At 33.8% G+C, this 25926-nt stretch overlaps 4 protein-coding genes and 1 long non-coding RNA gene across 11 annotated transcripts; 3 read left to right on the forward strand and 2 right to left on the reverse strand.

The window, feature by feature from the left end:
- Nucleotides 1–479: 479 nt before the first annotated feature.
- LOC100643771 (G1/S-specific cyclin-E1) lies at nt 480–4310 on the forward strand. The gene is made up of 3 exons (XM_003397723.4): nt 480–1489; nt 1940–2552; nt 2635–4310. Exons 1-3 carry the CDS (start codon nt 1476–1478, stop codon nt 3379–3381), a joined length of 1374 nt encoding a protein of 457 aa, XP_003397771.1. The 5' UTR covers nt 480–1475; the 3' UTR covers nt 3382–4310.
- A 264-nt stretch (nt 4311–4574) lies between these two features.
- LOC100644685 (centrosomal protein of 290 kDa) lies at nt 4575–15790 on the forward strand. Of its 3 annotated transcripts, none has more exons than XM_012311973.3 (6): nt 4575–5030; nt 11477–13259; nt 13329–13639; nt 13722–13951; nt 14791–15102; nt 15173–15790. In XM_012311973.3, exons 1-6 carry the CDS (start codon nt 4917–4919, stop codon nt 15366–15368), a joined length of 2946 nt encoding a protein of 981 aa, XP_012167363.2. In that variant the 5' UTR covers nt 4575–4916; the 3' UTR covers nt 15369–15790. The 3 variants fall into 3 exon arrangements, with proteins under 3 accessions (XP_012167363.2, XP_020720330.2, XP_012167364.2); XM_020864671.2 differs by lacking the exon at nt 4575–5030 and adding an exon at nt 10025–10162; XM_012311974.3 differs by lacking the exon at nt 4575–5030 and adding an exon at nt 10817–11064.
- LOC105666066 lies at nt 6106–10540 on the reverse strand. Of its 2 annotated transcripts, none has more exons than XR_007225089.1 (3): nt 9124–9795; nt 6877–9035; nt 6106–6814 (listed from the first exon to the last, which is right to left on the reverse strand). It is a non-coding gene; the product is annotated as an uncharacterized LOC105666066 (long non-coding RNA). The 2 variants fall into 2 exon arrangements; XR_001098981.3 differs by lacking the exon at nt 6106–6814 and adding an exon at nt 10399–10540 and having other exon boundaries at nt 8648–9035; nt 9124–10186.
- Nucleotides 15380–18700, reverse strand: LOC100645759. 4 transcript variants are annotated; one of them, XM_012311968.3, is made up of 5 exons: nt 18440–18700; nt 17167–17944; nt 16808–17083; nt 16205–16727; nt 15380–16125 (listed from the first exon to the last, which is right to left on the reverse strand). In XM_012311968.3, exons 2-5 carry the CDS (start codon nt 17934–17936, stop codon nt 15901–15903), a joined length of 1794 nt encoding a protein of 597 aa, XP_012167358.2. In that variant the 5' UTR covers nt 17937–17944; nt 18440–18700; the 3' UTR covers nt 15380–15900. The 4 variants fall into 4 exon arrangements, with proteins under 4 accessions (XP_012167358.2, XP_012167360.2, XP_012167361.2 ...); XM_012311970.3 differs by having other exon boundaries at nt 18436–18700; XM_012311971.3 differs by having other exon boundaries at nt 17167–17913; nt 18440–18699.
- A 56-nt stretch (nt 18701–18756) lies between these two features.
- On the forward strand, nt 18757–25865 carry LOC100647302 (phospholipid-transporting ATPase ABCA1). Its single transcript, XM_012311975.3, has 17 exons — nt 18757–18978; nt 19289–20232; nt 20304–20703; nt 20780–20947; nt 21021–21208; nt 21290–21454; nt 21543–21651; nt 21721–21875; nt 21957–23463; nt 23538–23663; nt 23748–23966; nt 24039–24311; nt 24388–24689; nt 24766–24913; nt 24988–25198; nt 25278–25491; nt 25572–25865. The coding sequence occupies exons 2-17, from the start codon at nt 19624–19626 to the stop codon at nt 25779–25781; spliced, it is 5004 nt and encodes a 1667-aa protein (XP_012167365.1). The 5' UTR covers nt 18757–18978; nt 19289–19623; the 3' UTR covers nt 25782–25865.
- Nucleotides 25866–25926: the final 61 nt, after the last annotated feature.

The raw sequence follows: 25926 nt of genomic DNA on the forward strand, positions 1-25926 counted from the left end.
ATCGGTATTTCAGTTATACAAAATTTTATACAATGTTAGATCTATGCTCTATCTTCTGTGTTATATCTGCGATCATATTATTACATTCAAATAGACAATTAGACACACACATTGATATTAATAGTGTGCGTCAATTCATAGATATGTTATTATAATAAAAAATTTGTTTCGCATCAAAATGTAAATTAAACATTTTAAATTCAATTAAGTGGAATATGTAAAGATATATATCGAAATTATTGATTTATAATGTCTACAGAAAAGTGATACGTGGCAAAATATCTTTTATTCATATTTCTATGATTCATGACTTCTCCTTAGAGGGAAAGCAATTTACGCGCGTATATTTCCCGCGTGGTCAAGGCGTAAGTATATGCGTGCATTAGTACACATTTGTGTGTGTACACAGATCAGCTGAGCGCCAGCTGTGCTCTTCGTTGCGACCAATAGGAATCGCGTATACTATTGCACAGCAGCGCCTCAAATACACGACCGGTGACCACAGGTTTGGCGTTCCCGCGAAAGCAACACGTAAACTTCAGTTCGTGAATTAAAAGTGTTATTTTATATGTATATACTCGGTTTTGCACGATTATGTACCTGTTTTAGTTGAATTGCATACAGTGTGTTCAAGTATGATAATATTTTCTCATATTCTTCGAAAAAGTTGTGGTGAAATCGAGCGGGAAACAGATTCGCAGATCGCGTGGGTGCTGTGACTCCTTGGATTTATGCATCGCTTGTATACAATATTTAATGTTTTCAAACGACTGTATCGCGTTGTTTGAGTAAAACATAGTTCTCCTGGTTAACGAACAGTGTTTTTTTACAAACTTATACAACATTTTACCTTGTAAAAGCGTGACAAGAACAGGGCGTCTGTCAGAGGACGCCAACGTTGCACTGCGTTCGTATAGTCCTTAAATACAACGCACGTACATGAAATTAATAGTGTTTATGAACTGAAATTAAACGATAGGACTTCAAAGAAAGTGTTTACTGAAAATTTGGGATTTTTTTCCCCCCTTTGAGGTTATGTTATACATATAGAGGGCGTGACAGTGGCATATTGCAAGCAGGGGTTGGTCATCGTTTCGCGCGCTGGTCTCCCGCGCTTCGAGTTCCACGTCCCGTATTTTTTTGAAGAATTACTATTCTGTGATATCTCGAAGCTTGAAACTGTATCAGAAGAGACTTTAATAAATTTTCGTGCTAAGAAACATTTTATAAATGAAAATTTATGACACAAAATATTGAATCAAACGCAGCCAAGTATACGTGCATTATGGCGATCGGGTGCGTGTAAGCTTTGCGCGCTCTTTTACTTTTTGGCATTTTTCTGGCTAAATTACGGAGCGTATACTGTAATAATTGAGCGGACGTTAAATTAAAATACCGGCTAATTTATATCCACATTAAAAAGGTCCGTTCCCGTCCGAAATATTTTTTGAACACGTCGACAATTCCGAAGCAAAATGCCACAGACGAGGTGAGCGAACGAGTTTCCATTTGGTCTTAAAATTTCATACAATTCTTTCTGTATTTAGTTAGAAGCATTTAGAATTTGTTTGATATAAATTAGACTGATCTATACAATTTCCTGCGCTTTCTGATTTAAAAAAATTTGAGAAATATGCATGTATAACCTTCTTTAATCAGTATCTACTTTTTAAAAGCTGTAACAATATTATATGAATAATATATGCTTGGATTTTTATTCTATAGATTCATGAATACTTCCTAAATGACCTTATTAAATTGTAATATTTCTATGGAATATATTTAACTTCAAAAAAATGTTAGACGTTAATTAGGACGTAATTCTCTGTTACCTTCTAAAAATATTTTTATCTACTTTACAAAGACATTAAGCTTATTTAATATAATTTGATATTGCTGCAATAATCTCAATAGCAAATCATTCTCTTTCCTTATTCAGTTTACATGGGAAAAAATCACAGACTTATTTACAAGGAGGAAAAGTAATAACACAAACTTCAAAACGTAAAAGACGGGCAACAGAAATTTCTGAAGATTCAGAAAATGTATATCCGCCTAGTAAAATACCAACTCTATCACATGTGTCATACACAGAATCATGTCATACAGTACATTCTTTAGAAAATTCATGCACACCACATCAAGTATCTCCATTGAAAGAGCAACAAGAGCCAGCCACATGGTCTGAATTAAGAACTGCAACATGCTTTTTAACACCATCATCTTCTAATAATACATCAAATAGACCTAGCCCATTACCATCATTTCCATGGGCTGATGGTTCTCAAGTTTGGTCTCTTATGTGTTTGGGAGATCAAAAGACTATTACTCAAAGAAATCCACAAATGTTCCAAAGGCATCCAACATTACAACCAAGAATGCGAGCAATTTTGTTAGATTGGTTGATTGAAGTTTGTGAAGTATACAAGCTACATAGAGAGACTTATTATCTTGCAATGGATTATATAGACAGATATTTGTCCATTCATCAAAATGTACCCAAAAATCAATTGCAATTAATAGGCATTACATGCCTTTTCATAGCTGCCAAGGTTTGTATATGTATTTGTTTTTCTTTCTTTTTTACTTATCGATTTATTAGTTTTAAATGAATAATTGATAATCTTTTTATAGGTTGAAGAAATATATCCACCCAAAATAGCAGAGTTTGCATATGTTACTGATGGAGCCTGCACAGAGGAAGAAATTTTAGGAAAAGAATTAGTGATTTTAAAAGGCCTTGGGTGGAACTTATCCCCAGTCACTGCTCCTGGCTGGCTTAATATCTATATGCAAATTGAATCAGGCGATTGGTCAAGACCAAATGCATTTATTTACCCACAATATGGAGGTTTACAATATTCTCAGGCGGCTCAACTATTAGATTTAGCTACATTGGATGAAGGAAGTTTGAAGTTTCCTTATAGTCACATAGCTGCAGCAGCTATTTATCATACACAAGGAAGGGAATGTGCTTTAAGAGTATCACGCATTCCATGGGAACAGCTTGCACCCTGTGTCAAATGGCTTACGCCCTTTGCAATGACAGCTGCTGAAGAACACTCTCAGTGTCTTTTAAGGTCTACAATAACACCTGTGGAGTCTCATTCTGGATCTGGACTTAAGGCAACAGTGCCTAATATTGTAATGGACGAATCACATCGCATACAAACTCATGTCGTAGATTTGAACATGCTAGAAAGGGCGCAGCAACGATTAGTACATGAAATACCTTCTACTGATACAAATGAATCTGACTCTAATGCTGAACCTGGTAGACAAAGTCCAAATGAAAGTGGTCTTTTAACTCCACCATCTAGTAGTCAAAAAAATTCTACTACACCGTCGCGTCCTCCACCACAGTTACATCCGTATACGTAATTAAATATTTATAAATACTTGATAGTCTTTGATTCAGCATTTCATTTACTAACTGCTGGTGAATGATTTTAATGTATGTATCTGTCAGAAAATATTAACTGCTTTGAACAGTTTTGCCTTTTGTAAAGTTGCACAATGTGCTAGTAAATATGGGATTGTACAAGAGCACGATAATTACAGTATATACTGTACTATTATCGTAAATAATACGGTGCTCCCCATTGAAGTACGTTGTCTTGGAACAATGATATTTATCATGTAATAGTAAGTCTTACAGTACAAGGTGTTAACCATTTTGTGTAGTAGTGTCCATAGTGATACTGAATTTATTTAATATTATATATTTGTTTTATTGTAAACGTTTAGAAGAAGTGCCTTACGTAGAGGAATGTAAACTTACATATAAGCCTATGGCTATCTTCTGTGATTATATCCATGCAGTGAATCTTGATAATACATTATATTAATACAGGCAGAATTAAAAATAACAATCATTTCCATAAATCTTTAGACAACATTAGTGCCTGCGAAAAGTGTCCTTAAAAACAATTGTTTTTATTAGTACTGAGCTAAATATTGTGAATAGTATTCTTTTATATATCATGCTTTATTTTAACGCAACGTATTATAACAATGCGTTATCAAGCCGGGTGAATGTATTTTTATGTATATGTACACTGTGAAGTACTAATAATAAAAAAAAAAGGGAGAGAGAGTGAGAGAGAGAGAGAGAGAGAGAGAGAGAGAGAGAGAGAGAGAGAGAGAGAGAGAGTGCGTAAGCATGAATGCACGGATGACGATACAAGACTATTAATTATCAAAATAAGATTTAAAAAATTTCGTGATGAATTTACACTGCCTTGTAATAAAGTGCGGCCGTTTATATACATTTGTATGAAAAATTTGACAATAAATACTTGTAAATCTGATCATTAATCTTTTATCAATCTTTTCTCCAAAGAAGATAAAATCCAATCAGAATAAAAAATAATTCATTATGATATACATATATAATTTTATAAAGAATTCAACTTACGAGGATGAATGTCGGAATCGATATTATCGACAGTAAAAAATAGTAACGTAGCGCCACAGTGTTCTTTCTAGAAACGCAATAATGCATCGTGATTGGTTGTTACGTTCATATTCAAGTTGTCAAATGCTAGACGGCCGTTAAGAAAGCGGTTGCGTGCTAAACGTTGTACCGAAGGCGATATCGAGGAACGTGTACGAGAAATTTCTACGAAACAAAGTCGTTTATTTATTTTAATATTATACTAAACTCAGGTGCTATAAATTTTACATTTAAAACAAATATATGCTTGAAAGAAGCCGCGTCTTTTACTGATAACGTCGAGTAACATGCAGTGGGAATGCTAACATTCAATTATTAGTGTCCTTTGATTTGTGTACAAAACGTTTCACAATTGAATTTAATTTCGTGTCGTGTTTGCAGTCGTTAAAGGTGCAACGACGAATGTATTTAATGAAATTATCATCGAATTTGTAATCAAAATTGTGAAAATATCATTAGGATGTCAAGTCCAAGGAATATGAGTGGTTCTGTTCGCGAAGGAACTCGAGTTGTGCTTCGAGAAATCACTGCATCTCTTCATAATTCGCCGCCTGTGCAACCTTCTCGCCGCAAGGTATTTATATACTCTTTTTGCGAATGATAACGCGCCTGCAACGCGCATGACAATGAACTTTAAGTTGGCATATCCCGCGTTCTTATCGTTTTATCATGTCCTTTTTTAACCCGGTCATCTTTCCTCTCTGTTTTTATTGCAAACAGTTGTGCCAGAGGTCCCCTATAAATAAACCCTGAATCTCCAGGAGCACCTTGAAACGAAAATAAGTTTTGCTTCCCGCGTAGGAATATCTTTCTTCAGTGCGTAAAAAAGATACTCGCACATAATTTGTACAATTATTTTGTATATACATATATCAAATATTTTGAACATATCTGGCTTATATATAACTGTATATTACTTGGCTTAAAGATATCATAATATCTGTCATGTGCGCTGAATGATTAATTAAGGAAAGTACAGTTAATGTTTTCATATTACGTTACTAATATAGAGATGCTTATTCATTGATAAATTGTATGTGAATGTTAGCAAACAATGTTCGCAAAATGTTCATAAACCGTTAGTGAACACTTTTCGCAACACATTCACGAATAGTTCCTGAAAATTTATTTAAATACTTTATTACAATTAATTTATACCAATTCTTTGGTTGCGCAATCGCTAGTCATTAAAGATAAAAAATTTTAAACAATAAGATTAACTAAAATTTATAGAAAATTATAAATATGTAAAGATTATTAACTTATGTTTATACATTATGAATCATCGGAAATGTGTACTTCTGCGAATAGATCAGGAACAGTAATAGTACGAGATAGACAACTTCTAGACAACAGAACAAATCGTATACTATTTGCGAATTGTTTACGAATACCAGTTGAGACGCACCTTGACATTCTTATAGTATGTTCTTTCTTGTACATGAAACAAACTGGTTTATTCACACGATCAGTACTACAAAGATGAAACCGGTTCTTTAGATTATTATAAAAATGTATTGTACCTCTGGTTATATTTTTACCTAAGGAAACATGGATTTCGCTATACTTATTGTAATGTATATTAGGATTTTATTTATGTAGCTTCCCCATGTTTCAATTCTGCCAATATGGAACTTTTGATATTTCCCTATTTCCCAATTTTATTCAGTATACACAAAGATTTCGTTCGCATTCAAATCAGACTTAATACGTAGTTATTTCTACCCAGGAGAAAGTGCCGATTAAAATACAGTTAAGATTAAAAATATGGTTACCATTCATACATCATAAGGTACACACGTTCAAACAGAAATTGCAACTCTAAGGAAGTACTTCCAGCTTTTAGTAATATGCCACAAAAACAAAGATATTTTATATTATTCAGTCTCTGTATCATTTTTCTTTCTCCGTTTCGTTTGACAGTCACGTGTCTGATAACGGTTTGATTCTTCATTTTGGAGTGACTCGAAATTTTTTAAATTCTTTGAAAATTTCAATCATTTCGAACATGATTCGAGACTTCAAATTATTGAAAGTCTCGACCAGTTGTAAACCTCGAGTCTTAATACATTTTGAACGAGTCGAAAAAAAATCTTGAGCATAATGTTCAAAGTAATTCAAAGGGTGCGTCACTACGCGAAATCGTTTATTAATTCAATCTATCGATAACTTACTCTCTTTTTACCTACTCAGCAATTGAGCAATTCGATTAACGAGTATTCATACGTCACTCCAGATAGCGCCACGCCGTCGCACCATTCAGTGCCATGGAATCGTGTCCCACCACTTCCATAGTTGGTGATCTTTGTAGCATAATGCCCGTGCGGCGTGTGCGCGGTTCGACGTTACGACAGCGGCCTACAAGTAGCAAGTGTTAGTTACGCGTATCATCGTGGCAAGACAGTGGCGATGACTCTCACATCGTTGATCATCCTTTACGACCTAGAAACGGTTCATTCCATACCGAACGTGCTCTAGCCGTAAACGTTTCCAACAGATTGTCAGAATCGCGTATCTTTCGAAAGGTGAGCCGCTTAGATTTTGCATCATCGTGTTCTGTCGTCGCGTGCTCGTGGTAGTGCGTTCACACGTACACACGCTTACAGATATGGTGTCGCGTGCCATCGCGAGGAGATCAGTGGTAGTGGTGGATGTCTAGAGTCTAGAGTATCGACTGGAGAATGCGCTGCGCTAATATTAGAATTTCGACCAGAGGTATCCTCCGTTGATCGTCAGGTCCGGTGAGTGTCTTCCGGCGAATCCTTCCGATGTAGACGAGCAGACCGCAAGAAGGCAATACGTTGTCTTAGACCTAGTTTCACGTTTCTTACTTTTCACGCCGTTTTCTATCGAATGTTATTGGACAGAGTTTATCGAGCAAAAGACTGTGTTCTGTTTTCTTGTAAATCGAAATCAATGTCGAAGACGGCACTCGAAAGAATGGAACGATGATAGAGGGATGAGAGAGAGAAAAAGAGACACACCCCTCAGAAGAGAAATGTCTCTGGTTTTCTCTGTCATCGCGTCCAGATGGGAATGAGTCATAGCGATAGTATCTATGTGTTGTCTCGATGATGTCAAGAATACGCCGAATAAGGAGAGCACGAGCCTCTCGAGTTTCGAATGGAATTGCCTGTGATATTGTGATTGCATCGGTTCACTCGCTTGAACGCTTCGTGTACGGTGAGCTCGAGCAAACACGTTCACTTTATACCGTAGGTTTAACGAGTAAAAGCGCTTACAGTACAATAATAATTGACAGTTTGCCACGGTTCATGAAAATGTCCTCATCATTTCATACGGTTAGGAAATCGAGTAATTGCTGCCGGCAATCTTGATGCATTCGAGTGTGAAGATTGTAAATTACGTTGTTTCACGTACAGAATGATTCACAAGAAACGAAATTGTTTGTCACCTGCTCTCATCTCTTTTATTAAAGCGAGAAAAAAAAAGAGACGAATATCGATCTTTTTTCATGTCTATAATAATAAGCGTGGTTATTGGTTATTGTTGGATCACCGTGTATAAATAACATCGTGTACATCGTTAAGAAAGTACGTCTCAGAATGCTTCCACGCTTATCAGAATGACGTTTCTACGTTTCAGTATTTCTGCAAATATCACGCGACCATCGTCTTTGAATGTTTCTATACGTTTTAAATCGATTTCCCGCGAATCCGTAATCGAACTTCCTTGTGGCGCATTGGCAAGAACACGAAAGGCATGTTCCGAACAGACGGCAGATTTTAGCACATTGTTCATCAGCTATCCTATGTAGAAATCATCGTGTGCCGGTATTGGCATAATTGGATAACAAAAATTTATAACACTGAACAATAACATAATGGCAATGTACACGATTTTTACCAACATGAAATGAAGATGAAAAATACGTGAAAAAATATAAAGCTAATGCGAGGGAGAAAACAAGTTTACGTTATAAACAAGCAATTTGCAAGAAATTATTCGAATTATTAAAAAATTGCAAATTGCTTATTTTTATTACTCTTTGGTTTTGGTATTAATAATTGTGTAAACTGATGTACGTATAAACAGAAGCATGTTTGTGCTGGTTAACAATGTAGTAAATATCTAGAATGCTACAAACCTCTCAAGATTAAAGATAAATTAAGTACGTACATACTTCCGAAGGTTTACAGGTTTCGCGTGTGAGGTGTGAACTGACCCAAATTCAATTGTTAGCGTCGCATTTTATTTTTCTGTGCCAAGTCGTTGATCTTGTCAATTTATTTTCAAAGAATTTTGATCGACATCCAAAGATGTAATCAATCGTTAAACGATAATCACCACGTTGCGTATATCAGTCTTCGTCAAATATTATATTATACGTTGTTATTCATGGTTATCAGGTTATCATGTTATGACTTATCATTTCTCAATTTCGAGCAAGATTATTTTCATATTCTTTTCTTTTTTTTTTTTTTTCTAAATCGAACTATGAATGAGATTGATTTATTCTTAACACAATTTCTCCTTAATTGACGTGGCGATGATTCTTTGTTCCTTCAATTGGTTTTTTTCTGCGCCCTTTAATCGTTTATTGCCATATTTCAGTTATCTAGAATTAATTACGTGGTCTATCATTACATCCATATTTATACTAATTAACGTTACCACACATATTATATTATCTTATTACTATTTACCTTATTATCATAGCCGTTGCTATTACAATTAGATAACGATGCATTAAGAAATGTAATCCATATGCAATGTAAACAATTATGTAATTTCCACAGAAACCAAGACGCACTAAAAAAGCATCATCAATATTCATGGAATTAATGACGTATTCTGTGAAAGAAGAAGCGCATAACACGAGCTATAGAGTAGCTACACCTAATCCATAATGGTTAGCGTGTTAGATTAGTGCCCGATTTACATATTCTACTTTCTAAATGCATCTGTTCTCCGTAAAATGTTTGTCCATCGTTCTAACGCGATATGTTTTCACGTACTTAATCAAATCAGAAGCAAGACGCAACAGACTGATGTCTTAATTAAACGCAGAAATCGGATCAGTCTTACTAATTGGATTTGTGGATTTAATCGAGTAGGACGAATTTATCATTCGTGTTCGTTCGATTTTCTCTCGTTGGTCGGGTTAGAGCTTACGGTGAAAATTTCCAGATAAAACCTGGGCGACTTTATTAGAGCAAAAAGTGGGTAAACTCGAGAGAGTGAATCGAGAGAAGTTTCACATTAATAATTAAGACGAGTGTTGGCCATATCTCTGAAAGATATCGTTAAATTAGCGAATTCTTCCAAGTCGGTGAATACAGGCGAATACACGCGTATATCTGATACGAACTTTTTAATCGAATGATTTTGCGATCTTCGATCAAACTAGCTCGACGCTGTAAAAAGGTGAAAATAAGCCTTTCCACTGTGAGCTTTCTTTCTTCTCTCGGGGCAAGAGGGGTGGAACGAAAGGAAGACGCTTATAAACAAGAAATCGAAGAAAAAATACACAAGACCGCGAATAGGATAAATGATAAACGAAAGATGCGCCGTGTCGTCGGAAATAAACGTGTCAGGGGTGAGGATATATAGGCGGGGAGAAAGAAAGAAAGTTCGCTACGTGGGGTTCTGTGAACCCGCGTGTAAATATGGCCTCATATCGGCCAGCAGTGACAGCCGAAAGTGGAGGCCCTTCGGGAAGTCATGGGGAATTTCATCTTCAAGGTAATCTTCTCAAAACGCCACTTTCTAACAAAAAGGAAAAAATCCGCGAATAATATTGCGTTCAAGTAGCACGAACTCTCGAATAACCAAATCACTCGTTTTGTTGGATTTTCAATTTTTTGAGAAATTTCCTACCACACGTAAGACGTTTCAGTGAACCACTTAAAAACTCGTCTAAGCTATGCAATTCAAGTAAATCGAATAACTTGAACGAGGTGTAAGAAATAGATACATACGCTGTTAGACAGTCAATAGATTAGAGGCAATTAGACGTCGGACAGACATTAGGCAATTCGGTATCTTCGGATAACTTGTTCTAACACTATCGCGAGGAACACCGAAATTTTTAATCCAACGATGCATCTTCTTAAATGATCGAATCGTAAGAAACTTCACGCAGAAGATCCTCGCTCTTGGATTCAAATTTAGACCTGAATTTATATGATCACCGTTGTATCCACGTCTCGGCAGCCACCATCTTTCACCGCGAATCGCGATCGCAGGATCGAGGCGATACGGACCGAGGTATTTTTTCGCCGCGAGCACCGTCCACTCATAACTGTTCTTGGCATGGATTCACGGACAAGACTGGCGCGAGATCGGTCAAAACAAAATCTCCATCTCCCTCTCTTCGTGTTGGTATATTTTATAATTAGTCTCAGCGACGAAGAAGTTGCGCAATTTCTGAAAGAAATCCGCGAGCCTCGCCTCGAGGGATCAGCTGATGCGAATTTTGCCAGTGGACTACGATTGCTCGTTGAACACGCATCTTTATTCTACATTTGTTACGCGAGAAAATGGAATATATCAATAAATTGCTTCATCGAGCTGCTGCGATCCCGGCAAGGACGTTGCAGCCGCCATCGCCATCGCCATCGCCATCTCCATCGCCCACGCCGCCGGTATTTTGCGTCTAACTAGTCGAAAGCCAAATTAAACGGGAACTTCTCGCGCCTGTGAATTGGTAGAGGCAGATATAGCTTTTTTAGACTCGTTCGAGCGTACGCTGCAGCGGAAAATTTCTCATTAATTAACGCGAATGTAAGCTTGGAATTGAATGTATTCAGGGTTGGTTCGGAAAATCCCAGCGTCGTTATCGAAATTCATTGGTGTCCTTGAATCCGTCAACAGCTTTCGCTGATCTTTAATAGCAAAAGAGATTGTTTTTAGAATCTATACTCGATTATCGATTCGTCTTTCATTTGAAATTGTACTTGCATTTTTGCCAAAACAAATGGCAATTGAAAAAATAAATTCTAGTTGATGTAACATTTCTGTTCTGTTGCTTAATAATATCTTCTTTCTGTTTCATAGAGTGGTAGCGACAACTCTACATCGAAAAGTGCAGAGCATGAGGTGAAGGTTCGATTCGCTCGTGAGTTCGCCGACGTTGGATCGATCACCTACTCGGCTCCGGAAAGTCTGTCTTCGGCAAGCAGTTTCCAGAGTCTCAGCAGTACTTTAAGCACAAAGAGCAGTAGTGGAATCTGTGCAGATTCCGTGCCTCAGAGCCCCAACCACGTTTTGGACGATTCATACGTGGACTCGAATATACCTGGTTTAGGAGACCTGATCGCCGGTTGTGCAGAGATAAACTTAAATAGCGAGGAAGACGATCATTCATACAGTACTCTCCAAAACTCTCAAGACTTCAGTCAGGATCAAACATTCGCATCTGCCACTGACGAGCTACCAGTCGATATTACCAAAGATCTCTCTGAGTTTCCGTTGACTGAGTCTCGGAAAATAGTTCAAGTTGTCGATGACAATTCAACGCCGATTAATTCTACAGAGGAAATTAAAGAAATACCTACCGTAGGCACCATTTGCATCAAGGAACCTTTGCCCGTAGCGACTACAGATTCAAACAGGAGGAATAGTTTTATACGATTAGAGGGAATAACAAGCAGATCCTCTTCTGTTAATAAGGGTAATGAAAGTAACGATGATCATCAGACGAGTAATAGCTCCGTGAATAGCGTTGATGAGATTTCACTGCCACGTTGCATAGAAGAATCTAACTTAAATTCGACTGTGTGTTTGTCACCTAATAAAGAAGTCACAGATGTTCCTAGTGAAAAGGAATCTAGTTTGATAGAGAATAGCTCGGACGAAGTTGGTTCTTTGTCTCTCAATTTTATACCATATACTGTAAATTCCGTATGTAATTCGACGTCTGTGTTCACGGAATATGCAGAAGAGCCATCGTTGCCTAGTGTACCAACGTTTTCTTCTTTATTGAACAGCACAGATTCGGCGAAGTTAGGCGAAAGCGATGCTCGAAAAGATGAGAACAATGTAGAAAATCAACTGGCAAGGTCTTTATCTCCTGTGAATAATTCTAACATAGCAGTAATTTCATCTTCGCAAATCGCAGTGAAAAGTCCTATTCAAGATAAAAGACGAGATATAAATAGTAGTTTGACAAATTCATTGAATTTTTCTAACAATGATGTAAAGGATTATGTAAATGTTATAAATGACAAACAACAGACTTGTCTAGACGATACTTCTTTGGTGAGATTAAAAACGCCTGAGGTTCAAGAAAATTCTGCTACGAATATTTGTCAAGAGATTAAGAACACAGTAATAACAGAAAGTGTTGTTAATAACCTCGAACTTCCTTCGTTAAAAGAAGATACTTTGAACACAAATACCATTACTCCTAGAAAAGAAGAGGTAGAAACCAGTCAATCAGATAAATCTTTTGACAAGAAAGTAGACGATTTGCAGAACACAGATGATTTGCTGAGGACAGATGATTTGTTAAAGACAGATGATTTGATAAAGACAAATCTAATAAATTCGATAAAAGAAAATGAAAACGAGAATGTAGAGGAACAGTGTTCTGACAAGAAATTAGATACCACTATTACATTAGAGGATATTTCTTTGATTTCGGAGACTGTACCGGAAGAGGAACTGTATACGGAGTTCAAACCGCAACGACAGAGCACCACGTTAACTACGTTGAACATCGAACAGCCGAATTTCGAAGAACTGCAATCTGCTGCTGAACAGGTTGCCAATGATATTTGTAGATCTTCATTGGAATTCTCAAGAGAAACCGATTGTTTCATTAGCGCGACATCAGAAAGTGAGTGTTTTCTACAGGAAATTTTTTTTATGTCAATGAACAGTTATTAATAGTCATTTTATATCACAGTCTTCCAAGATCCTACGAGCTTCGATTTTTTGATAAATCACGGCAATTCGAAAACTGTCAATCGTTTGAGAACCGAGTCCTTGTATGTAAAATTTGATCCATTGGTAGCAAATACTAGTATGTTACCTCATGGAAATGTACAATCCATAGACGAAGAACAAAACGGCAGAAGTGAAAGCATACCAGTGAATATTGATACTCCTAAACGTAATCCTGCCATAGCAGCTATAGATAGGCTACTTTTTTATAGTCCTATTTGTACAAATATGACGCAGAAAACAGATGAACTTCAAGAGAAAATGGCAAGCATAGTACGTTGTAATTTATCATAATTCGTGTCTTTACTAATATTGTTATTAGGTGAATATATATATTTATAACTATGTTATATAGGAACAGCCTACAGAAGAATCAAAATCAGATACTCCACTTATTACCGATATTAATATGAGTAAGGAATTAGAATTAGTAAGGACAACTGTATTACAGCTAGAAGAAGAACTAGAGAAACAAAAGAAAGAGTACGAAGCTGAATTAGAGAAGCAAAAGAATGCTTTTCAAGAAAAAATGAACAAATTACAAGCACAAATGGCACAGGAGATAAAAAGTAAATCTCAAATGACGTAAGTTATTCTAAGTTATCTCCACAAGGTAGGGCAGATAAAGTGTTACAAGTTGTCTTCTCCAAAGTCATTGCAGATGTCAACTTGAGATTTTCAGGTGTTAAATGATGCAGAGGGGTTGATATTTTTACGTGTAATAAATTAAGGAGGAGAGTTTCTCAAGGGCAAAAAGATTACTACCCCCATATTTTTTAAATGGAATGGCATATTAATTTTTCGATATTCTGACGAATGTTATCAAACCTAATAACTTTTATCTAAAGCTTTTTTATTTCACATACTTAAGGAATTATAGCAGAAAATATTTTATACAAGGAATGTATTCTGCTTTGAAAATTATTTTATTAGATATTCAAGCAGTTGTATATTCACTCCCAAACACATGTTTATTCTTGCGATAATATAGCTTTGTTAAATGTTTGACATTTCTGAAGTTACGAATTTATAGTGTTAATTCTTTTTTTCATATCCTCTTTCATAGTTGCCACTGCTGCAATCATTTTCTCCTTTACATAGCCCCATAAAAAAAGTCAACTGGTGCTAAATCAGGTGACATATTTGAAAAATAATTTTCAAAGCAAAATACATTTCCTTTGATATCTTTCTACTAGAGTGTAAGGTATTTTCCACTCTCCCCCACAATATCATCTTATACCCTGAGATGTTATCCCCTATGCATCATTTAAAGCCTGAAAATTTCAAGTTGATATTTGCAATGGTTTGTAGAAAACAGCTTGTAACACTTTATCTACCCTATCCTATATAATACTGTGTTGTTAATGTAAATACCTATATAATATTGTATTGATATGTAAATAATCGCGAAATATTAATTTCAGGGTCGTAGTCGAAGAGTATGAAAAATCGATTAGTCGACTGCTTACAGAGAGAGAAAGAGATCGTACGAATTTCGAACAAGAGAAAGCAAAACTCCAAGAAGAATTACAAGCTACAAATGTTCATTTAAGCAACACAGAAGCTGCTTTCAATGATGTTCATCAAAAGTACGAGAAGCTCAAAGGATTCGTATCCGTGTATAAAAGTAATGAGGCAGTATTGAAGGAGGGTATTCAAGAAAACATGGAAACAATAAAAGGTTTGGAAACACGATATGATCAATTGAAGAATCATGCTAAGACCGAGCTTGAAAAGTAAGTACTTAGAAAAGTTGAAATATTTCGATACGAAAGGAATAAGTTATATATTTTTAAAATATTTTAGAGCTAATTTCCAACTGGATGCTATACGAAAACAGCATGAAGATGAAACAGTAAAACTTCATGCGTTGGTGCGGAAAGCGGAGCTAAAGAGCAATTCATTGGCCGAATTGGTTGAACAGAAAACTAAAGAAAATAAGGAATTAACGCAAATACTGGATGAAGTGATTGCAAGGGTGGGTCATCAAAACGCGGAATAAAAAACGGGAAATTGAACAAGCATCGCGAATGCAATGCAATTAGTCTTTATTTTTTTACTCGCCCCCTTAAACGTTTTAGATACAACCATATGCTAGATATGATTGATATGTATGTACACATGCGTTGTTTCTAAAATTATTAATTGCAAATTATGTTTTGTTTCAGAGAAGCACCTTTTATTAATTATTTATAAGTTGTGAAATATATATATATATACATACTATTTTATCGCTAATAAAAAAAATAGGTATATTAAAAACAACCTCTCAGTTTGTGTTTATGCAGTAAAAAATATCTTAATATTCCACAAATAGTTCTAACAGTCACACGTTCACGCATTAATATTTTATGCGATTTGTTATAATACATTTCAATATAATATCTCACTATATTCAGATAAATAAAATTCATTGTTCATACATATGCTACCTCGACATACAAACACCAGTGTTTGATCATTGATATTTCTGTGATAAATAATATACTTTATGCAATGTTAGGTCAATTTTTTTTATAGACCAATGAGTATTGTCAATCAGCTGTTCTTGCATCAATTACAAACAAAACGTGATATTTTGCTAATTTTAACATACGATCACTTGTACTCCCTGGTTTGCGAGGGATATTCTTGTTCTCGAGATCAGGCATAAGTTTTTTAATGGTTCGCGCTAAGTTTGTAGCATACTGTTTAAATTGTGGATGAGTCATACCTATTCCCTTATCTCGTAAAGCCTCCGCTACCGCCCATAGTAATTTCTAAACATACGTATTTACATTATATTATATAATAAAAAACAATTGTTTGAACATGTTTCAAATGCTTAGAAAAAGATACCTTTCTATGAGTGTCACTAAGCTCGCATTTTCCTTCATTCAAGGATTTGCTTTTTTCAATTATATCACTAGATGAGTGTCTCTCCCACGAAGGCATAGTAGTATTATGCAATTCGTGTGAGCCGTCGAAAGATAAACTTTTTATCCATTTGCATTGTGGTCCTTCCAATTCTTCTTCGCTTTTCCTCTTCCTTGATTCTGGTTCAATAGCTGCCTTCTGACTTCTCTCTGAATCATTCTCCTTTGTGTTTTGTGTAAATAGTGCACGTTTAATGCTTTGAGGATTTGACCCAGTTGTAAGCAACTTGCTTGGACCAGCTCGATCAGGAGGAGGACTTTGAAATAGCGCGCGTTTAGACATTTCAATTTTGGACTTTAACGGACTAGGTCCATCTAAAACGAGCCGTCGAGCCACTTTTTTCTTTGTCGAACTCCTGGGAGTTCCCCTCGGACTTTTACCTCGTGGACTCTTACCCCGTGGACTCTTACCCCGTGGACTTTTGCCTTTTTTAATTGTTGGTTTTCTATATTAAAAAAAGAATAATAATTTTATATTTTAAATTAATAAAATTTTCCCGAAATATGTTTCATGTTTGATACATACTTAATATTTAATACTACAAGTCTTTTATTGTTAAGCGCCAGGCCTTGCAAATTCGCACTAGAAAATATTTTTCGTCTTCTCGTCAAATGACTTAATCTTTTTGTTGGACTTTGCCCATTATTGTGTTTAGCTAAATGATTTCGTTTTTTGGCACTTCCTGGTGCTGGTTTAGAAAACCATACAGTACATGTAGACTGAGTTTCGGCACCTATATATCTATTACATAATTTTGATGTAAGGCCTTCAAATTCTTCAACTGCTTTATTTCTGTTATAACTAAAATCAAAACTAGTATTAAATACTTTCCTATAAATACTATATGCCATAAACTTAAGTAAAAAGCATATTAATGCACTCACTGTATTCCATGAAATTTATGATGATATGCTTCAGGCCATGACAAAGTGACAGCTTCTTTCTCATTGACAGTGTAGTAGAGTAATGATAGTTTTGGTGCAGCAATGAAAGACTCATCTTTTATTTTGTTCTCAGTTACAGTTACTTGTAGCTGCTCAGGATTTAACAATTTCGTTCCACTTGCGCTAGCATTGATAATGCTTTTTTCATTATTAGGAACTACTTTCTTTATTCTAAAATTATCACTGCAAGTATTCTTTAAATCTACTGTATCTACATTATTACTAATATTACTTTGATATTGTGGATCACAAGCATCAAAAGCAGTACTTAAATTTCTAGATGTGCTTTTGGTACGCTGATAATTATTTGTACTAATATTTTCTTTTTGCTGTTCTGGGGATTCCTTATTTAAATTTTGTTTTATACATTTTTCTGGTAGCACACACGGTGTCCAAAATAAGTGTTGATTTTCATAAATACGTAATAATAATTCTGAACAATCTGTTCTGCAAATTGTAAGTTTAGGTGGTGGCGGTACACCACTTAAGAGTTTATTAATTTTGGCTAATAAATTGTTATCAGAGTTTGCAACTAAATCAGCTTGGGAAGGTTTTTTAGGACTAGCTACTATTGGTACTTCATTTGATAGTGATTCATTATCTTTTTTATCATCTTCATCATCACTATCGAACATCTCTGGACTACAGATGTTCGAAAGCTCTTTCTCAGTCGTAGAACTTCCATCTCTGCTGGAATAACAGCAATCCATGGCATTGTCTATTAAAAAAAAAAAGAAAGGAAAAGAAAAACAACATGCAAACTACGTAATAAATAATTAACAATTTTTTAGTACCAAACAGAAGTTAAAAAGAATTTAATATTTTTAGTAAGAATATCTCGTCACATTTTTATTATTTAAATACATAAATTTGTTAAAATAATGTATTTTAATACCGAAATAAACTGCGTCTCATATATTTATGCGCGGGATAAAATATTCGTTACAAGCACATATGTACATGTTGCCTAACCTTGCGGAAAGTTGTACGTTAAACAAGTAAAATTTCAATAAAAGTATTTCGTAATTCCCTAAATTATTTATCTTATTTTATACACGAATTATTTACTACTTAAATAGGAGTTAACGTCAAAAACGAATAGCCTATTGCTTATTTAATCTTATCGTGATATATCACATTTTAAATTTTAAATTAAAATAAACGAAAAAATTCTACTCATACATACTGTGCACAGAAATTCGAACGTACTTACGTCTTTTGTGAATCAGCGTTCAAATGTCTCTCGCTCAATAATTTATTGGCTAACAGCCAGATGCATCTGTTTTGATTTTGCGATACCAGAAACACAGTTCACTACGCATAACAGCATTACGTACGTCATAATCTGACGACAGCATATCTATTCCTTAGGGCTGTTTTTTCTCTTACATATCTTCATGAATCCTACCATAAGTGTAGAACAACGCCAGTTACTTATTCGTTATTTTGTATCTTACAAGATAATATGCTATATGTAAGCATTATCTGGTGGCGGAACTATGGACTACTCTAAATGTAAGTAGCGCCATAACATAACATATGTATGAATGACATGTAACTGCATTTCGTGTGTGATATTACTGTGTTTCCTTATGTTAACATGTTCTTAAAAAAAAAATATATATAATACTACTTTCTTAGTACTAAAAGAGTATCTTTAAAAAGTATCTTTAGTACTTTAGTACTATCTTTTAATACTATACTAAAGTATTTACTCTAGATTTAATGGAAAGCATTTTGGAGACATGGAAGGTATTTATTATATACAATTCTTTCCATTGAATAAATACATATATTTCTATCTTATCAAAAGATGATTTAATTTAAAATTAAAATTTTATAATGTTTACAATGATTCTATAAATAATTACCATAAAATGCATTTCATTGTTGTATTGATTTCATGATTCTTCAAATAATATCGTAACATACATTATATTTTTTTGATTGTTTTTATTGTTCTTGATATTATTTTTTCTTAATATTACTACTCTTTCATCTTAATGTTACTTTATCATTAGTGATATTATTGCCATTTTGTAATAATAATAATTTTTTTCAGATACAATTACTATGACAACTTTACCAAAGAAAAATAAAGAAGTTGAGCTTTAAAAAATTCTGGTAAAAAATTAAAGAAAAATCTATCCAAATATGTATTTAAAAAACATTATTTAATAACATCATAGTCAAGGTTACATAGCAAAGTGTGTTGTATTCTGTTAGTATACATGCTGATTCATACATCAATTCTAATAATTTATTTATGATACTTTTATGAACTTTCAATGACATTCTATAACTCATCCGATTATGTATGCGAAGCATATGCACTATGTTATTGATTGATTTAAAATAAAAGATCTTTAAAAAAATGTAGATATTTAACATTTAAAAATGGGAAATGACATCAGAAATTTTGGCTTGCTTTTATATAAAAATTTAATAGTTAGGAAGAGACATTGGAAAACAACAATATTTTTACAATGTTCGGTACCTATTGCTTTATTTGTATTGATACAAGCTGCCAGAGATTTTAGTGTACAACCACCTCGTGTAATCAATGAAAATACATATTATCCTATAGAAAATAAGGAACAGTTAACAGTAATAAACAGAGATTACACATTTTTATATTATGTACCACACAATACATACACAGAAAGTATTTTGCAAGATATAAGAATATGTATGACACTCTCATATGAAAATGTAGTTGGTTTTTTAACTGAAGATGATATGATTAATGCTTACACAATATTACAAGCCAAGTCTCCTAGTGTAGAAGTATTAGGACTTGTGTTTGAGCAATATAATACGACGGATATAAAGTACAAAATCAGACATCCTTTCAAAATTCCAAATGTATTATTTCAAAATATGTTTGATCAACCTGCATATGATGCACGTGTATATGTAAATGCCATACCATTTGTACCATTACAAATGTGTGTTGATGAAGCTTTGATAGATCGCACAGTATCACATTCTTCAATGGATTGGAAGGTATTACATGTGTATAATATCAAGTAATCAGCACTATCAATATCTTATATTATTTGTTCTATTCATTTTAGGTGTCAATACAAAGAATGCCTTATCCACCTTATATTAAAATAGATGAATCTGATACAATATTAAGACTGGTGATATGTATGTTTGCAGTCATTGCTTTCTTAATTCCACTTTGTGTAGAAATAAACTATGCAACGAAGGAAAAATACATTGGCATAAATGTTCTGATGGCAATGAATGGGGTGAAAGAATATCAGAATTTATTAAGTTGGTTGGTCACTGGCATTGTATTCAGTATTTTCTATATAGTACCAATAATAATATTATTTAAGAATACATTTTCTGAGAAAGTTGATCCATACCTATATTATAGTAATACTTTCATATTTTGGCTAATACTTACAATGCATGTAGGTCATTTAATATCATTTGGTATGCATATTGCTGCATATTTTTCAAAACGTAAGTTGTTTTGGAAGAAATATTAAATAAAAAAAAAAATAAAAAATAACTATAATATATAATGGATCTTTTTTAGCACGTTTTGTGATAACAACATTAACAATTATTTATACTGCTTCTTTTTCACTACATGGAAATTTGATAAGGCAAGAAATCTTTTCAATAATACCATATTTGGGAATATTGTTCCCAAATATATTGCTGTATAGATTCCTTGAAGAAGTAAATGGATATGAGACTCAATGTGTGTAAAATACTTTTAATATTTTTGTTAATGCCTTGCAATTTTCTAAATATTAATTATGTGCAATTTTTAGTAACTGGTATTCAATGGTCAAACATGTTTGTTGTTGGAAACACGCAATATAATATTACTGGGTGCATTGGATTTATACTTATCTTCTCAATTATAGGTGCTTTCTTACATTTTATGCTTACTATATATATTAATGCCATACACCCAGGAAAATATGGAGTTCGTAAAGACCCACTTTACTTTTTGAAGGTAAATTTTTATTTTGTTAGAATAATTAGAATTGTTCTTGAGATGCATTGAATATATGTATGATAACAATACATTTTTTAGTATTTAAAGAAGAATAAAGTAACTTTTGATGACGATATAGAAGATTTTGATTATGGAAGTATAGACAATGAAAATTTTGAACCAGTTGTAAATGGTGTACTTACTCCTGGAATTCAAATTCGTAATCTTAAAAAAACATATAAAAGTATTTGTTTACGAAAATCAGTAAGTTTTCTAACTTATTAAATTTAATTGATAAATTATTATTATTGTCTTTAACTAAATTGGATTAATAATAATTATTCTATAACAGAAAGTCCAAGCTTTAAAGGGAATTTCTATGGATTTATATAAAGGACAAATAACTGCTTTGCTGGGACACAATGGGGCAGGGAAAACTACACTCATGTCTATTCTGACAGGTAAAAATTCACTTACTTTTGTATTGAATGTGTTTATTTAATTTCTTTGAATCAATTATTTTATAATAGGTGTAATAAGTGCAACCGAAGGAAAAGTTCTTATAAATGGTCAAAACATAGTAAAAAACTTGCAATCTATTAGAAATGATTTGGGTTTATGCCCTCAAGAAAATATGGTTTTTCCCGATTTGAGTGTATTTGAGCAATTAGAATTTTTTGGTCTAGTAAGTATAGTTGAAATTAAGTAACATTGTAAGTGTAAGAAACAATTTTTAAAAACTGAAAAGTGTGTATGTGCGTTTTAGCTGAAAGGTGCAAATAAAAAGAGGAAAGAAATCAAACAAAATATTAATGTCTTACTTGAGAAGTTAAAACTGAGTGAAAAAAGAGATGTTCTCCCAAGCACGTTATCTGGAGGACAAAAAAGGAAATTGTGTCTTGGGATGGCTCTTATTGGTGATGCCAGTACTATAATTTTAGATGAACCAACGTCCGGAATGGATCCTGAAACTAGAAGAGATATATGGGATATTATATTAAAAATAAGAGGGAAGAAAACGATTTTAATCAGTACACATAATATGGAAGAGGCTGACATACTTGGAGATCGAATTGCCATTGTACATGGAGGACGATTAAAATGTTATGGCACATCGATGTTTTTGAAGAAACAATATGGCTACGGTCATATGGAAGTTACTTTATCAACAAAATCATGGTGCAGTCCAGATAAAGTTATAAATCAATTTGATCCAAGGACGCAACAAATAAGCGTTGATAGTGAAAAGATCGTTTTAAGCGTACCGAACACTGAAACTTTACCGCAATCTTTGGATAAAGTTGAAGGCCAGAAAAGAAATCTGGGAGTTACAGGGATTAGCGTATCACTCATCACATTGGAAGAAGTATTCTTAAAAGTAATTAAAAATGAGGACAATGGAAAACATTTGAACGAATTGTTCTGTCCTCCATCGCAAAAGGTAGAAGGATGGAGTTTATGTATGCAATCAATTTTAGCACTATATCACAAGAAATTGACGTACACTAAAAAAAATTTGAGTAACACATTATTAATATTGTTTTTGCCACTTTTGTCTGTGGTTTTAATGGGTTTAAGTTATGATACACCTACTGATTCAACAAATATATTTCCGTTAGAACTTAATATATATAGACATCCAAAAGTTCTGTATTCTTCCGAAAACGAAACTACTGGCACGATGTACGCAAATTTAATAAAATATTTTGGTGGATTTGCCGAAGAGGTAGAACAAAATACAAGCGTTACAAAAGCCCTATTGGATAGGGCGGTCGAAAATATTGCAGAGTATCGTAATAATTATATTGTCTCTGCAGAATTTAATATTTCTGATGATGTCTTGTTTGCTAATGGTTTTTATTCTGGAATTGCAATTCATGGCATGCCCTTAACTATAAATTTATTATCAAATGCGCTAATCAAAGCTGTGGCTGGCGATGAATATTCTATTCGTGTTTCAAGTCAGAAATTACCAAATGCTTTATCTGCAACACCACTATACATGATAGAAATCGATTCTCTAACAAGAGTATTGGTCTTTTGTTCTTTCTTCTTTCCAACTGTTGCGCTTTTCATCGTTCATCCTTTCCAGGAAATGGAAAGCAAAATAAAGCAACTCCAGAGAATGACGGGAATTAGCTCCTTTTCATATTGGCTTACTATGTTTACTTTCGATTTATTAATTCTTATAGTATCCATATTTATTATCACAATAGGATCTTATATTATGGATGTTATTTTGGATATACGATTATACTACAAGATAGAAATATGTAAGATAATACAATATTAAGAATTATTACATATGCTAAGAATTGAATCTCATAATATTGTTGTTTTTTTTTAGTGATAATGATATTATTGCTATTGCTTTTTGGCATAAATTCTTTATTTATATCGTATATCTTCAGTTTTATAAATAAATCGAGAAATACTATAGTAACTATTTTATCTATTGTACCAATTGGATTGAGTAAGTTATACTGCACTATGAAATGGTAAAGAAATGAAAAATACAAAATGGGCAAGCTAATATTTTTTTTTTTTAATATTCTAGTTTTATTACATTATCTTCTTCAGGAAGTGCTTGGTACTTTTCCGTGGTTGAAAATTCTTTATTCTTTCCAAAAAGGAATATTTTATCTGATGCCTCACATAGGCTTATTTAATGGTCAATTATCTTTCTTTATCATAGCTCTGCAAAATGCAAGATGTCGTCGATTACCAAATCGACTGCAAGAGGTAGTTTGCATGGGTATTCCTGATATATGTTGTGGTACGAATGCATTAATTATTTTAATAAATTTTTTAAGTTAATGATATGTAATATAATTGAAGTCTTTTTTAGGTTTGGACTGTGCGGATGGAGTATGCAAGAACCAGCTTTCTTACTTTTCTGATTATGATTTTAAAATGAGTTTAAAAAATTGCATTATATACCTATCTCTCACTCCATTAATGTATTTTGCTATACTTATTATTTTAGAGGAACGATTACCTTATAAACTCTATGCTAAAATATTCAGTCAAAATTTAAGAGATCCATGCAATATACAAGATGATCAAGTGAAAAAGGAAAAGCATGCAGTGGCAACAGAAATCAGAAAATTACAAAACCGTGGTATAGTATTTTACGAATATTTTTTTTAGAGAAATGGAAATGAGAAATTGAATGAAAATTTACATTATATCGATAGGTGCATCGATGAAAATGAACGAGGAACCAACTAAAACAGTTCCTACTATCGAAAATAATTGCATAGAAAGCCTAAATAATAACGATAGCCTGTTCTTAGTTTATGAATTAAGTAAATATTATGGAAAGTTGATGGCAGTACAGGAAATTAGTTTCCGTGTGAAGCAACGAGAATGCTTTGGGTTGCTTGGCGTTAATGGTGCTGGGAAGAGCACCACATTTAGAATGTTGACCGGTGAAGAAATACCAAACAGTGGAACTATGTACTTAGGAAAATCAGAAATTCATACTGATAGAAAAAACGTAATATATCATTTCTTTTGCATTTCTCCCAGTTTTGTTATTTTTACTGTATATTATATATGAATTTTTCACATAGTATCTTGCTCAAATGGGATATTGTCCACAAACTGATGCATTACTCAATTCCTTGAATTCATTCGATCATTTGCGACTTTTTGCATTGCTTCGCGGTATTCCCAGAGCGAAAGTGGATTTAGAAGTTAACAAATGGATTAATAGACTTAGTAAGTCTTATCTGCTTTTTGAATTTACTTCGAGTAGTCATCGTGCAGATTTACAATTGTGTTTGTCATATTAGATTTAAATTCTTGTATGCATCAACCGAGCGGTACTTATAGCGGAGGGAATAAGCGACGATTGAACATTGCTATGGCACTTATTGGAAATCCAACTCTTGTTCTTTTGGATGAACCAACTACGGGAGTCGATCCAGCAGCTAGAAGATCGCTCTGGAATATACTCCAGACCTGTCAAACAATGGGACAAGCTATTATACTCACTTCTCACAGGTACTTTATCCAACTCGATAATGCATGTTACTTAAAATTATTATATAACGATATTTGCATAAAAAAATATTCGTAATAGCATGGAAGAATGTGAAGCTTTGTGCAACAGACTAGTCATTATGGTGAAAGGTCAATTGGTTTGCATCGGTGCAAGTCAGGAATTGAAGCAACGATTCGGCGCTGGTTACGATATTCACGTTAAATTAAGTCCCAGCCGAACGGACGATGATGTCAGCAGTATAAAAAGTATTATAGAGTCTTCTCTAACGTGTGAACTGAGGGATGAGAATTTGGTAATAATTCTGAACTAATGTGGAAAATTTGTAAATGTATCTCTGTACAGTCCTCACTGATTTCATGTTCCAATTCGCAGGGGTTTATCGCGTATCATGTGAGTGATATTAGAACGACATGGGAGAAGATGTATAATACAATGAATGATTTAAAAGCGCAATATAGTTGTATCGATGATTACGCTGTTTTATCAGCTACATTAGAACAACTTTTCATTCAGTTCGCTAGAGGAACTGAATTGACAAAAGCGCCTACTGTGGATTCCACTACTCAAACCACTAATGTTTAAATATCGTTAGATATTTTAACAAATCTCTCAGTTAATTAAATGTAAATGTATCCAATTTTTTTCTAATACATAGTTTCTAATACATGTAGTTTGTGAATCTTAAACACATAGCAAATGTTAATTAAGTTATTTATTTCAAGATGTA

Source organism: Bombus terrestris, chromosome 9 (genome assembly GCF_910591885.1).
Source record: "Bombus terrestris chromosome 9, iyBomTerr1.2, whole genome shotgun sequence".
NCBI lineage: Eukaryota > Metazoa > Arthropoda > Insecta > Hymenoptera > Apidae > Bombus > Bombus terrestris.